At 35.5% G+C, this 15062-nt stretch overlaps 2 protein-coding genes across 2 annotated transcripts in view; both read right to left on the bottom strand.

The window, feature by feature from the left end:
* LOC126380683 (cyclic nucleotide-gated cation channel subunit A-like) overlaps positions 1 to 15062 on the bottom strand; it is a 96797-nt gene that overhangs the window by 55728 nt on the left and 26007 nt on the right. The gene's annotated exons all lie outside the window — the stretch shown is intronic.
* The window catches only part of LOC126380708 (uncharacterized), a 48544-nt gene continuing 39821 nt past the window's right edge, over positions 6340 to 15062 (bottom strand). The window contains exons 4-6 of the mRNA XM_050030303.1: positions 13363 to 13553; positions 9920 to 10033; positions 6340 to 9729 (exon numbers count right to left, since the gene is read on the bottom strand). Coding sequence (XP_049886260.1) covers positions 9628 to 9729; positions 9920 to 10033; positions 13363 to 13553 — 407 coding nt within the window. The 3' untranslated portion in view covers positions 6340 to 9627. The remainder of the gene's footprint in view (positions 9730 to 9919; positions 10034 to 13362; positions 13554 to 15062) is intronic.

The raw sequence follows: 15062 nt of genomic DNA, 5'->3' as shown, positions 1-15062 counted from the left end.
GACTCCATCACAATCACTCCAGACACCGACTCCACCACAAGTACCACAACCACTCCAGGCTCCACATAGATCTTCTGCTATCATTCGTGGATCAACAGACATTCTGCGTATGGAGTTTGAAGACAGACAAAGAAGGAGTAATTAATTACACGAGATGCAGGAAGCACTGCTGGCGGAGCAAATCAGGGAAGCTCGAGCCAAAGCAGAGTTGACTGAATTTATTTTAAATAAACAGAAATCAGGTGAATTTCAAGTACTAAGATGACGTTTGAGATCGATCTATTAATACGGGCCTAAATTATATGAAAAATTTAGTTCCAGGTCCAGTGTAAGGGTCCAATACGTAATACGCATCTCTTACGATCCAGCCTTGATTTAAAAAATGTGTTGCAACAGTTTCTTGTCATTTCTTCTCCTCAGCGGTAACACCTTGCGAAATGACGCAAAAATTCGTAGTTGTAAATAAGAATTAAAGTATACATTTCTCAATAACTATCCTTTATTTATAAGTCTACCATTATAATATTTACTAATAGTGGACACTATCATTATATTTACTAATATTATAATATTTTCTCTAAAAATTAAAATAATAATAATGATGTAAAATAATTTGCAATAATAGAATTCCTAAGAACGAAACTAGATTTTGTATTCTGTAATGCATTAGTGGGGTCTGCATTTCCTTCCTCTAGTGTAGGTGTAGACTCGGTCTCTTCTATATCATCATTCAGATGAATAGAGAGGTTGTGGAGCACTGCACAAGCCACTATTATATTGCTCACTGTATTCAGCTTGCTTCCCATGCCTCTTTGTAGACATGGGAATCGTCTTTTCCAGATCCCAAATGCTCTTTCTACAATATTACGAGTTTTAATTTGTGCTCTATTGTAGCGTACTGTTGGCGCATCTTCAGGAGCTGGTCTTACATGGGGTTAACATAAATGTTAATGAGGGATAGCCATTTTCACCCACTAGTCTGCCATTGAATAAGTTTTGCCTGTATTTTGTGTACACAGAAGACATTTGGAAAATCCTTGAATCATGCATACTGCCAGCCCATCTGGCTACAATGTCCAAAAATTCCATTCTTGGACCAACTACTGCCTCTAAATTATTGTTTTTTTAGACATCAAGTTACAATGCATAATATACGTTCCACATGTAAGTAAGTGCTTAAAAGTAAGATTTTCTATTACGATACACCTCATGATGTTGGCATTTTGGAGTGGACACTATCTTTATATGGGTGCAATCGATAGCGCCAACTATTCCTGGTAGACCAGGCCAGCGCCCATGTCTCCCCATTTCTTCGAATAGTTCCCTGTTTGCCATAGCTTCAGCTCCTTGCGGAAACTTGACATATTGCCGGATGAGTTTAGCCAGGAGTTCAGACACTTTGGTTATCATATTTGACGCGGTTGATTGCAATATTAATAATAAATCGCCGCATACAGTCTGAAATAACAAATACTCGTAGTATACGGATTAGGTGTATTTATTTCAGATATAACATTGACATGATTACAAATTACTGACCTGAAATGAGGAAGTGGCGTAAAATCTTAACGTTAGCAGGACAGCTATTTCGGGAGCAATCGGTAGGCCTCTATTATCTGGTTTTTGTAGATGGTTTTGTATGAGAGACACAATAAAGAACACAGATTCTTGCTGAAACCTGTTTTTTTTTAAATCACGGTCTTTGAATGGATTACTAGCATCTCTGATATACCGCTTAGGCCACAATATATCGTCATAATATTGGACATCAGCAATAACTTCGTTTATCGACATGCTTACTTTCGCTCGACGCACTGTTTTTTGCGTTGAAATTGCTACTTAAGTCGTGCTCGAGCCGCACTTGATTTTGACAGCTCAAAATACGTACTTGAGCTTCGTCTTGAGTACCGAGTTTGGTTTATTAATATGAACGTTTTTGACAACTCTCAGCTGAGAGCGAGTGTGACATTAGTGACTCAAGTCCAATTTATTAAAGAACTTCAAGAATTAAGTTATTTGAGATCAATCTTGAGTTGACACTCGTAACTTGAGATTGGTTTATTAATACGGGCCCTACTGACGCTAAACGCAACTGACAGTATTTGACAGGCCACACTGATTTGTTTGAATATTTGAATTTTGCAAAATGGATAAAGAAATTTACTTTTTCCTGTGCCGAAAAACAATCATTATTGTCAATATTAAAAAACATAGCCATATTATAGAAAATTATTTTTTAAAAAAATGTGTTGCTGTTGCAGTTTCTTGTCATTTCTTCTCTTCAGCCGTAACACCTTGCGAAATGACGTAGATTCAAAAATTCGTAGTTGTAAATAAGAAATAAAGTATACATTTCTCAATAACTATCTTTTATTTATAAGTCTACCATTATTATATTTACTAATAGTGGACACTATCATTATATGAGTGCAATCGATAGCGCCAACTATTCCAAGAAATGAGGAGGCATGGGCGCTGGCCTGGTAAAAATGGCGTTGATTCGCAGATTCGAAGGTTATTGTAGCACTTGATATATTCTACAACAAATTCCCGGATCTTCCTTATGCAAGGATCCGAATTGCAACATTAAGCTCGGGATACCGAGCGATGTCCTTGAGATTGTGCTCCTTTATTGTCCTTTGGATAAGTATATAATTGATACGCAGTTGTTGCAAACGCTTTCCTAAGGCGATATACGAAAAATTACTGACTCTAATTATATATTATGTATTTAGAATCAGTAATCGTTCAGGGCGGACTCCTGAACGCATTTGAAACCTTGATATAACTTGTATAAGATTATTCTTTTCTTTATCTAGAGGCTAGACTTAGGCTACTCAGAATCATGGTCTGAATCATCCTTCAAAGTTTTCGTTACGATTTGACTAACGCCCTGTATGAAACAATAATGTATACGTGAAAACGTTCGTAATAAGATTTCCAAGGGGACCGACCATCTTATTATTTTTTGTTAAAAATAAACTATGACATTTTAAAACTTTAATAATTATCAATATAAACGCCTGATGGATCAGAAAACATTAATATTAAACATTGAAATGAAAATTTATAGTAATAAATGTGGTATACAGACGGAAGTATTACTTTTAGCGTTCAGCACAGTTAGTCGTATTGTGACATACAATAATAATTAGATTAGGTACTAAGAATTAATTACAAATATTATACTTAAAAACTCATTTAAGCTATAAAATTGTTTTCCCTTTAACCAGTTTTTGAGTTGGGATCGAGATTGTATTAGGGGTAGTTCTTTAATATAGGACGAAAGGACGTTATAATATGTTCTCACACACAAAGCATGACAATTTTTATGATAAACTGCGTTAACTACCATAATTACCTTTGTCACATTTTGGGTTAAAATACGACTCCAAATCCTTTTTTTGTTTGCAACTAGTCGATTTGAGTGTAATATATTTCAATAGAATCCAATTTTAGATATTTATAGAAGAAGCCATTGCTATGGTTTTAGGCGAGTAAGAAACTTAATTATAATCAGCATTTGTACAGTGTAATGCGAATACAGACATCATCACAGTAAATTCGCTATAAGTAAGAAAATACCTTTTTACAAAAAAGACACAGATCGAATGCACATTATAGCAAATATTTTCATATCGTAGGTATGCGATAAAATAAAAATATGAGCTTGAGTGAATATTTATAATATTTTAAACAAATTTTCATTTTAAGTAACCAGGAAAGAAGAATGCATTTTTCCCATTTTGCCGGGACGGAAATTATCCAACGAGATAACCATTTTTGGTCCACTAAAATGGAAAAAAGTTGAAGGCCTTTTATTTGGACTGCTTGCTTACCGAGATGACAGGTCCACGTCATATCAAAAAAAATGCCAATAAGAAACCCAAAATATATAACCGATAGGATTGACGCAAAAATGAAAAATAGCTATGAAACGAAAATCAGATCGGGATGCAGGATTAAAAAGGCAAAGAAAATTAAAAAATAGAATGACTAGACAAAATATTGTATTTACTCTATAACTACTGCACCTCGTGTTAGGAGTAGTTATGAATATGGTTTGGATAATATTCGGATAGAATGCAAGAATACAATGTTTTGGAAACAAACTGCGGCAGTTCTTCGCTCTTCGTTCGTTCTTTTTATAAAGGAGTCCCCACAACATAAGGCGTATATCGCCTAATAGGACATCGTATTAACAAAATAGCTTCGTGTTTATAAGTTTTGTAACTGTTTTATTTATATTTATATAAAAAAAAAACAGAAAACAGATGTACCTAACTGCTTTTTATTGTGAAACCTATTTCGAGGTTTTATTTTAGTTTATTATACAGGGTGTTAGTGACATCGTAACGAATACTCAGAGGGATGATTCAGACCATGATTCTGAGTTAATATCAAGTGGAATTTTCCGTCGCAAAATTCATGTTATTTTTTTAGTTTTTTTAAATTTATTTCAATTCTATACTTTTGCGATGGAAAATTCCACTTGATATTAACTCAGAATCATGGTCTGAATCATCCCTCTGAGTATTCGTTACGATGTCACATACACCCCATACAAGTACATACAGTAGCCATACAGGTAGGTATGGGTGTTAGTGACACTGTAACGAATACTGAAGGGGATGATTCAGACCATGATTCTGAGTCGATATCAAGTGGAATTTCCTGTCGGAGAAGTCATGAAAATTTTAGAGCTTATTTAAATTATTTTCCGTTCCATACTTTTGCGACGGAAAATTCCACTTGATATCAACTCAGAATTATGGCCTGAATCATCCTTCAAAGTTTTCGTTACGATGTCACTAACACCCTGTATATTATTAGTTAGTTTCTGTTATCTATTTTTATACTTAGATACATGCCAAAATCAGAAAAATGGTTTGAACGAAATTACTACTACGATTACCGAAATGTGTAAACTCGGCTAGGGGTGAAAAGAAAATAAAAGTTTTCTTGCCCGAGTAGACGCCTAACCCAGGAGCCCTGACCCAACGCAGTTACTCCCATTCCTGGGAAGCGTTTGGAGGTCATCATGCAAAGCTGAGCAATATTCTTACACCGTTTTATGGTGTATATTACAAATAAGAAAATAATGGTTTGAACTGAATTTGATTAAACCTACCAATTAAGAACAGGCTAGTTAAGTTTGCTTTTTTTGAATAGTAAAGGTGATTTTGACAGGGTTGTTGGTTTCGAATACGTTCGTTGGTTGGTTACGTAAAAGAAGCTCTTCTCTTGATGATTGCGATAACGTTTTAAAGAAATTGAATAAGAACCGACATCAGCATGAATGAAGTACTACTGCTGAAATGGAGGTGGGCAGCTATGATAAAACTTTTGGGGCGGTATGACACTTCGGACCTGTTAATGTGAGTCTCATTATATACATATACAATAGCCTCAAAAAACAAGTTCTTTAAATATTCATGGCACTCGTACTTCCAGTGGGTGTTATTCTTTGTCTTAAAAATAAAAAATATAATTTATGCTTAATTTTTAATGCTTGCATATTTTAATGTAAGTATAACTTAATTTCGAAGACAAAAGGATGACTTAAAATATCACTTAAAGACACTGGTCATACGCATAAGGATGTAATGAAAACAAACAAACAAAGAAATGTAGACATATAAACTTAATGTTCACCTACTTAATAAGAAACAGTAACAATAGGCCAGATTGCTTGTTTTGTTCTCTCTTGTTCCAAAAATGAAAATGTTTCATAAGTTTAGTAAGGTCTTAGTTTTAATTGTAACGCATCGCGAAATTATTATGATAATACTGTTAAATACAAATTACCAATAACTGTCTACATGTCTTAAAACAGTTTTAATACAAAAATGCAGTTATTTAAATTAGACTATTTTATTAAATACTTAGTAGTTAAACAGTCCAAATGAGTGTTCCGTACCTTATTACTTACTATAAAATATAGGGATTTCTCTATTAAATTTATTCCACATGAGATGCGAGTAAAGTTTTAATATTTCTAAATGCACTTCACTTAACACTTAATCTTGGTAATCAAAACCTCCAGCCGATAAGAAATTCAAGTATTTGTACTTTAAATAAATACAATTCCGGTTTTATCTGATTCGAGCGAGACTGTTGTAAATTGTAATATTTATCATAAAAAAGTATGCAGATTTGAAGCTGGTAATGGTGGCAAAATTAATTGTAACGTCCTGTTGTTCCAAATTTGAATTTAGAATATTGAAAAATAAGAATAGAAATGCGGTGTGCATACTTTTGAAAAAAGTAAGTTTAAGGACTTCAACTTACTCGATATTAATAATAATAATAAAAACACTTTATTGCACACAAATTCACAAAACATTTACAGGATAAACTTATTCTAAGGCGGGCAAAGGCGGCCTTATCGCTAAGAGCGATCTCTTCCAGACAACGATATTTTAATGTTTTGTTTTTGCAATAAGAGCGTTTTTATTTGTTTTATCCACTTTTGCACCTGAAGTGAGCGCGCAAGCTGTGACACTTCTTCAGGCTGGGCGTAGTCAACGAAACGTAAGTGCATAGCTCTATATCAGCTGGCTCGTTGTTTAAAGAGTGTACCATCGATTTCTAGAGACCGGCGGCTACGTTCGCCGTCCAGGAAGACCACGATCTCGAGTAACGACAGAGAGACAAGATCGCTATATCCCGACGACTACCAATACCAATGAAATGTAGCTTATGTTACCAATAAAGATTTGTATTTGACTAGCTTACGAAATCGTCAACTTACTTCAATACAGATCCAAAAATTTTACGGAGTAGCTGTGAGTGCTGGTACTGTGAGAAGACGACTCAACGAGGGTGGTGTATACCCACACAAGCTATCCCATGGCCCAAATTGACGCAAGCTCGCCGAATGGCACGCACGTGAACATTTGAATTGGACTCAACATCGATGGAGCCAGGTTCTCTTCACTGATAGAACTAAAGTTACGCTGTATGGCAATGATGGAAGAAGAAAGATCTACCGACGTCAAGGAAAGCGAAATTTGGGGAGGAATTTCTGTCGATGGCAAAACTGGACTGGAGGTGGTGATAGAGCCGCGGCTACCCCTACTGAATGCTGACCGATACAAGCAATGCTTAAAGACTCACGTAATACCATGTTCTGGGTTTGCAGGCTAAAATTTCATTTTAACGCACGATAATGCAAGAGCGCATACCGCAGAAATGATCAGCGAATAAGTACCTTTATGACGTTCAGTATCACAGTTATGCAATGGCCAGCAAGAAGCCCTGACATGAACCTAATAAAGCATTTATGGGACGAACTAAAGAGGCGTGTTTGGGAGGTTGGTGAGTACCAACCTGCCCCACAATCCTTGCTCCTCTGAGAGCCGCCATCGAGGAATAACGGGAGAATATTCCACAACATGTCGTGATAGTGACGTTGATTAATTCCATGTCCAATCGCATGATAGCCGTTGTAAACCTCCGTGGAGGCAATACAAGTTAATGACTGAATAAATTATTTTTAGATGAAAATTTGTTTTTTTTTCGAAAATCCAGTGTTTGTAAGTGTTACTCTAGGAAAAAAGATACAAAAGACAAGTTACACAAAACTCTTTTTAGTACCTTGAAATCATATTTGGAACATATTAAAATTAATTTTGAATATGCCAGCTTCAAATGTTAATGAAAACTTTTTGTTTAACCAAACAATATTTTTATGATCTAGTCCTTTAAACAATACAACACAGGGTATACATGTGTTCGGGAGTGCACCTTTACCTTTATTACATAAACACGTATAACAGACAACATTCCGTTGTTTCCATAATTCATATTTCATTTGGTATTGGTACGGAACCCTAATATCACTATTACATATTATAATATTATTGTATACATCCGAACATTGACAAATATCATTTACTCCTACTATGAGAAAATGCTACGATTTATTATAAAAAAAAGAAGCTTATTTTGAGAATTGTATGAAAAAAAAACCTATGCAGTAAAATGCAAAAGTAGGAACAGTAATAATAAAAACAAATTGTTACAAGCTATATAATTTATAGAGTGAATGGCATTTTACGATTTAATCCGTTAGGTATTAATATAATAAGACAATTATACGGTATTTATACATTTTATAAAATAAGAATATTTTTTTACGCGGGAACAATTATAGGTAAATAAGTATAGATTTCATGATTTCAGTTCTGGGCCTTTTATACATATTTCTGTAATAATTCTATGAATCACTATTGTGGATACTTACATTTTTAGAGTTCAATTAAAACGCCCATTCAAATTAAATCAAACGGTCATGCCGGTTCTTCTACAAGGACGTGTTCTTAAAACAATTTAAAAATATTATTATAGTTCATAGTTTCCACTATAACCATACCGAGTTTGGTGCTTATGTATAATAAACTCACCATGTTAACAAATAATCTGTGAAAATTTCAACTGGCTACCTATTATGGTTCTGTAGATACAGCAGATAGATTTAAAGTTAACACAGAGGAACATACAACGTAGGCTTATTAATAGGCTGCCGTTACAGTAGGTACTAGGTACGTCACCCTCAAAAGGCAACTGTGCTATTTTAGTTTGCATTAGAATTAAAGACTTTGCAACTTTGTTAAATTTATGGTCTGTATCGAATAAATTTGTGCCCGCCATCCACTGAGTATTTTATAGCTGAACCACTGTTTCAGCCCTCAGGTATGCAGGGCCTCATTACTAAAATATAATACTACATTGTACCCATGCAACAATGTTGATGCATTAGCCAAGTTGACAAGTCACCTTACGTCAACCTCATATTTTTTTATTACTGTCACAGATGATTGTCACAATTGTTTGCAACTTGGCTCCTTAGCCAAGTTGTAACTCTTCCCACACATTGTCAAGCACTGAGTTACAACTTAAAGCCTTCGGGAAAAGCTATGCTCACTATATATCTAAGGTTGCTGATCGATAATACTTAATGTCAACAACATTTTGGAATTTATTCACTACTCACCCTACGTAATACTACACATACTATAAGTACATGTCGTCCTGTAAATAACGGATCAAACGTAAGTGAAAGGCATTTTATATTATCTAAAACTAATTTAATTAGATTTTAAAACAGCCTTAGATTTCCAATTGCCAATCTTTTACACATTTTTAATTATGACGATTTGTTCTAGTCCGCTCATTTTTTTTAATTTTGTACCTAACCTAAAGTCCTGCCGGCGAGAGAATGCGCATTTGAGAGCTGGTGATATTCGGGATATCTTTGAAGCGGCGAACACATTACGATGAAAATATTTTGACCTTATTTTTAGTTACAATTGACGTCATTTTCTGGATTATTGTGAAATATTCTGGAATAGTGTAATGTAGGTATTCAGTATAGTAAATTGTTTGCTATTAAAGTAACTTACGTTTCATTCGTTATTTAAAAAAGTATAAAAAAACACTTGTATATTACAGACTTTATATAAAATATTTTTTCCATTAGGTACATAACAAAGGGGTCAGTGGACACTTATAACTTTATAAACGATGCTTATTTTATATGTATTAAGACCTTGTTTTCATTGCATTTGGTTGGAAATATTTAGCTGTGTTACATTAGCAAGAGTATGAGATACAAACAGAACCTTATGTACACGAAGCTCGTTGCTGTCTCCAAGCTGAATGAAAACCAGCTGCTGAGTCGGAATCCGAATCTCCCTCCTCGCTCCCGCCCATTTGTGCCCGAGGCTAGAAGTACAAAAAAATATACATTCAATTTAGCGAATAGTGGAAAGTTCCGGAATTAACACTGTATTTTTGGCCATCCAAAGAAATCAATAGATTTGAAATCAGGTGAACGTTGGCCATGTGTCAGGCTTATTCCTTATATATTATATTCCTTATATTCCTTATTTCTTATATATTAAGATTAAAATACCTGATCAGGCGTGGAAGGAGTGCTACGACTATGAGACGCTAGCCCTTTACGCCCGCTGGCGCCACGTCGCTTCACCTTCCCGCTCATCGGAGGAGGCATCAACTTATCATCTTTCTGAAATACATGAGGTACATTACCATTAAAGATGCACTCATCTATAAAAGTGTCCGCAAGTACGTTTACCTGGGTTTCGTACTCAACTTCGAATGACGTTGGCTCGATGCTCGATACCTCGATGTCCCTATCTCGATAGTAGTACGTTTTGCCGGTGGGTCGTTACCTCGAAAGTTCAGTACCTCGAGCGGTTCCTACATCGATGGGTATTTACATTTCATCGATGGCTTGTCGCCTCGACAGAATCATCAAAGCATAATTATGAAGTAAGGTGTAATAAATAATACTACCGGACAATTATTGTAATCAACAATGTTTATTAGTTATTTCACTAATAAAACAGAAAATTACAAAGAAATGTAAGAAAACCTTTCTACTAAGATTAACTTAAGAAACTTTACTTTTCTCCTTAAATCAAAATAATTTAAATATCTATATAATAACTCTTCTTCTTTGATCAGTGTTTGGTATATACACGAAAGTGCCTTTTCAACAATGAGATTTGTTCCAAGGAGATTTTCCACATGATTTATTCCTTAAAAAATGTCAGCGTCAATAGTAGTAGCAAAATCTAATCGCGGAAAAGAGTTAATAATTTATGGTGGATGTTGTTTTTATTTAAACAAAAAGGTGAATAATAAATGTTATTGGTGCTGCAATCAAAAAGATGATAAGTTTTGTTCGAGCAAATTAACAACAGAAACTGCTAATTCCAGTGAACACATTGTGATCAAAGATATGACCAAACATTCTAGTGCACCGTCACCAAGCAAAATAGATGCGAATTTAATCGCAAACAGGATGCGTTGACGAGCAGTGATAAGCCAACGCAACTTATCAATAAGCGCCTATTTTATGTACCCAGCACTAGTCCATGTTCTATTAGTAACAAAAACGCATTAAGACAAATTGTCAAACGTGCTCGCGTTAAGGCCAAGCCAAAAGAACCATCCACTTTGTCCGAATTTCAATTTCCTGGAAAAACATTTATGGCTCGTGATTTACCATTTGGTGATGGTGAGCGAATAATATTTTTTGTACAAAAAATATACAATCAAATATAAATCAAAATATTTAAATTATCTCTTTCTTAAGAGATAAGCTTACCTGTACTGTATGTTTTCTTTGTGTGTTTCTTTCTGTGTTATATTGTATACAAATAAATAAATATAAAAAAATTACATGAATCTTTGATTTGGATTATGGACGGTACGTTCAAAACATGCCCTTGGATATTTCAACAGATTTATTCTATCCACGGTATTATTGGATTAGAAGAACATAGAAAATTGTAGCTTTAGTGTACTGTTTCATGACCTCAAAAACAAGAAACTGCATACATGCATCTTTTCCAAGAACTGAAATCTTATGCAACTGAAGAGGGGTTTCAATTAAACCCGGATCATATAATGACGGATTTTGAAATAGCTGTCATTAATGCAGTTAGAATTGAATTTTCAGACACTATTTATAACGGATGTTTATTTCATTTAGGACAGAACGTATCGAGACGAATACAAGAGTTTTATCGGAGGATTATCGGTGCGCTATGGACAAGATTCGTAATACATAATATGTAGTAAGCTGAGCTGTAGGCCATCTAAGAGGTCCACAGGTGGCGGATAGTGGAACAGCCATAAGATATGATGGTTAGCTGCGAATATAAAAATAAGCAGTCCCCGACCAAACAACATCAGGATTAGCAGAACGTAGTGGGTAGCTCACTGGGACGGGCTAACCTATAAAATACTACTTAGGTTCTATGACGATCTTGTGACGTAGCGAGTAGGCGTCGCTACTTCAAAAGCGCACCCCTGATGCCGGGCAGCAGCGGTATCAGTACTGGTTGGAGACCGAGGATATGGATTCTGGTAGGGCTCTAGCTAGAACATCACCGATTGATAAATTGGTCGGTGTACTGAGGAACGGAAGGCGATTACTCCACCGACAAGAGCGCAGCTCTTAAATAAAGAGAAAGAGAGATGGACAAGATAGTAACTTTGCTGTTAGCTTAAGACGTTCAGTTCCTTAAGTTTAGTTAAATATGCCAAGGCAACTAAACCAAATGCAAAAATGCCGCCAGATGATATTCCAACTGCATTTCACATGCTCAAAGAAGAAGTTTTGCCTCAGGAAGCAGATCCCTTAACGAAGTGGTTCGAAACGTATTGTGTTTCTGGCAAAAGAAAATCGGTAGGCGGAGGAGGAACTACGATTTTAATATCTAGATCACCACCTCTATTTCCACCTCACTTTTCACCAAAATAACGAACTAGGGTTACCGCGAACTCAAAATAATGTTGATGGCACAGGCGGTGGAACTGTTTACTGAATAACAGGCGACTTGCAACTGTACGCGAGCTTATTACGGAACAAGTAAATACAAATCACATTTTTGAAAAGGCACTTTCGTGTATAGACCAAACACCCCCGAAAAAGAAAAGTAAGAAATTGCAAACTGCAATTGCTCAAATTTGTAAAAATAGGGACTAGATTAGATTATGAGAGTTTTTGATTTCCATTGCTAATTGCACATCATTATAATTACATTTCCATTGATCAAAGAAGAAGAGTTATTATATAGATATTTAACTTAGTAAAGTTTGTTAAGTTAATCATAGTAGAAAGGATTTTTTTACGTTTCTTTGTAATTTTCTGTTTCACTAGTGAAATAACTAATAAATTAAAATATGCTTTGATGATTCTTTCGAGGCGACAAGCCATCGATGAAATGTACCGTCGAGGTAAAGACCAATCAATGTAAGAACTATTATGTCAATAAAACGCCGGAATTAATGAATCCGTTTATTATGAGGAAAATTCAGTCGGGAGCTTTTTTAGCGGCAAATCAAGAGAGCGAGACAGACAACCGGAGTGACCGAAAGGGAAAGCAATTCGGATACTAACAAGAACCGCTCGAGGTACTGAACTTTCGAGGTAACGACCCACCGGCAAAACGTACTATCGAAGTAAGGACATCGAGGTATCGAGCATAGAGCTAACGTCATTAGAAGTTGAGTATGAAACCGAAAACCCGTTTACCTACCCTAGGCGACTCTTGCTATTGGGATCTGAAGATAACTTACAATATTTATATGTATACTTGTGATATGAAATGTATAGTGAGAGCTCACAGGTCACTCAACAATAATTACTCCAACACGACAGAACCTGACTCGTTTATCGGGGTCTACGACATGTCCGAGAAGCAACAAGAAACATTTTAGACTCTAATCGACTAAACCTATACAATGTCCATCATGAAAGTACATCAGTACCTACTTACCTATTGAATTTATTACGGTTTAATTAAGATACAACATACACACCTGAATGTTGTCAGCTGAACCCCAAGTCTTATGTAGTTGGTCTCCGTCTTCAGATCTCCTATCTATATCTCTGCTTTTAGCCACGTAAGCAGATGACCTGGTAGCTCCTACACCAAGGAAGTTGCTAAATGCCTCCGTAGTTTTCTTCACTCTCACATTCAATGACCCTATTCTTAAGAAGCTCTCCTTTTCTATAAAGAAAAGCACGAACATTATTAATAAAAAAAATCTGGACATACATAGGTAGGTACGATGCTATTCCGAAAGTTTTTATTTAGATACTTTGGTAATATTCAAACAATAGGGAACTTGTACAATTATATTGAAAAATTATATTAGTTAGTGGGTTGTGAGGTGGTGGTAATCCACACACAAAAGTGATTATTTAAATATTTATCTTAAAATTAATAACGTGGGTCGTAAATTGAAACGTAATTTAAAAACTACAAATGTGCAGTGAGGTCAAGTCGTAAATGAAAATGGGCACATTTGTATGAAAGTTGGTCCAAGAACCTCCACTGATGAGACTTATATGTAATTAAAGCTTACGCTTTCCCTATGATTCTGGCAAAGTCCTATCAGATTCTGTCCCGGGGTTCTTTTTCTACGGCCATGTTTGTCCTGGCTAAAAATGTGATAAAATACAGTGGGGGACTAAAATCGATTCAAGATTGATGCTGAATAACTAAATCTTCATAAATAATTATGTATCATAAAGTATATCGTTTTAAAGAGGAACTTTTCCAGAATCCGAAACATAAAAAAAATACAAGAAAGGTTGTGTAAGCGAATTATAGTCAATTTACATCTGTGGCGCGATTGTTTCTCGGTAGCTAAGTTCGAGTTTCGCGCCAACCATCCCTTCCAAAGGAGTCCAATCATTTTTTTCTTCTGATATTGCATTCTTAACCTGATTAGTGTCAAGAAGAAAAAATAAAGATTCCACTTTGATAGAGGCCACTTAAACTAATATAAGATTACGTACTCAAAGGCTCGTCATTATGGTCCAACAGACGTAACATGATTAGAATGCGGCAGGACGGAGGTGTAGTACATCGCCTTGTGCGAAAGAGACGAAATATATGTCTCTTTTACACTAACGGTATACAGCTGGGTGATTCATATTCTTACGTTTTTTTTTGTGAGTTGTAAGAATTGTACGTAGTCGGTCCCAAAGTTCTGTCACAGGCACATTATTTTTAAATTCCGAACATGCTTTTAGAAAAATTTTATGGCGTTCCATTTTTGAATGTTTGACAATTATTTTAAAACAAAAAATGATCATTTGCCGTGATTTATTACGATGGAGTGGACCTTGAAAGAAAACCGAATCGCAATTTTAGCGTTGCATCGCTGTGGACACTCGCCGAGTACCATTTTCAAGTTGCTCAAAAATTTGAAAATAACACTTAGGTTTGTGTATCGTACCATAAATAGGTATAATGAAGTCTCAAGTGTTGAGGACAAGAAAAGAACTGGCCGGCCTCGCTCCGCAAGAACACCAGCAGTGATCAAAGCGATAAAGGCGCGCATACGAAGAAATCCTGTCCGAAAACAGAAACTGATGGCTTTGCAGATGGGGGTCAGTAGAAAAACAGTCAAAAAGGTTTTAAACGAAGACCTTAAGTTGCGAGCATACAAGAAAAAGAGTGGACACTTACTTAATGCCCGCCTGAAAGCAATTAGACTCAAAAGATCCC

Source organism: Pectinophora gossypiella, chromosome Z (assembly GCF_024362695.1).
Source record: "Pectinophora gossypiella chromosome Z, ilPecGoss1.1, whole genome shotgun sequence".
Taxonomy (NCBI): domain Eukaryota; kingdom Metazoa; phylum Arthropoda; class Insecta; order Lepidoptera; family Gelechiidae; genus Pectinophora; species Pectinophora gossypiella.
The sequence above is the reverse complement of the archived record's forward strand: the minus strand, read 5'-3'. Positions and strand labels throughout refer to the sequence as shown.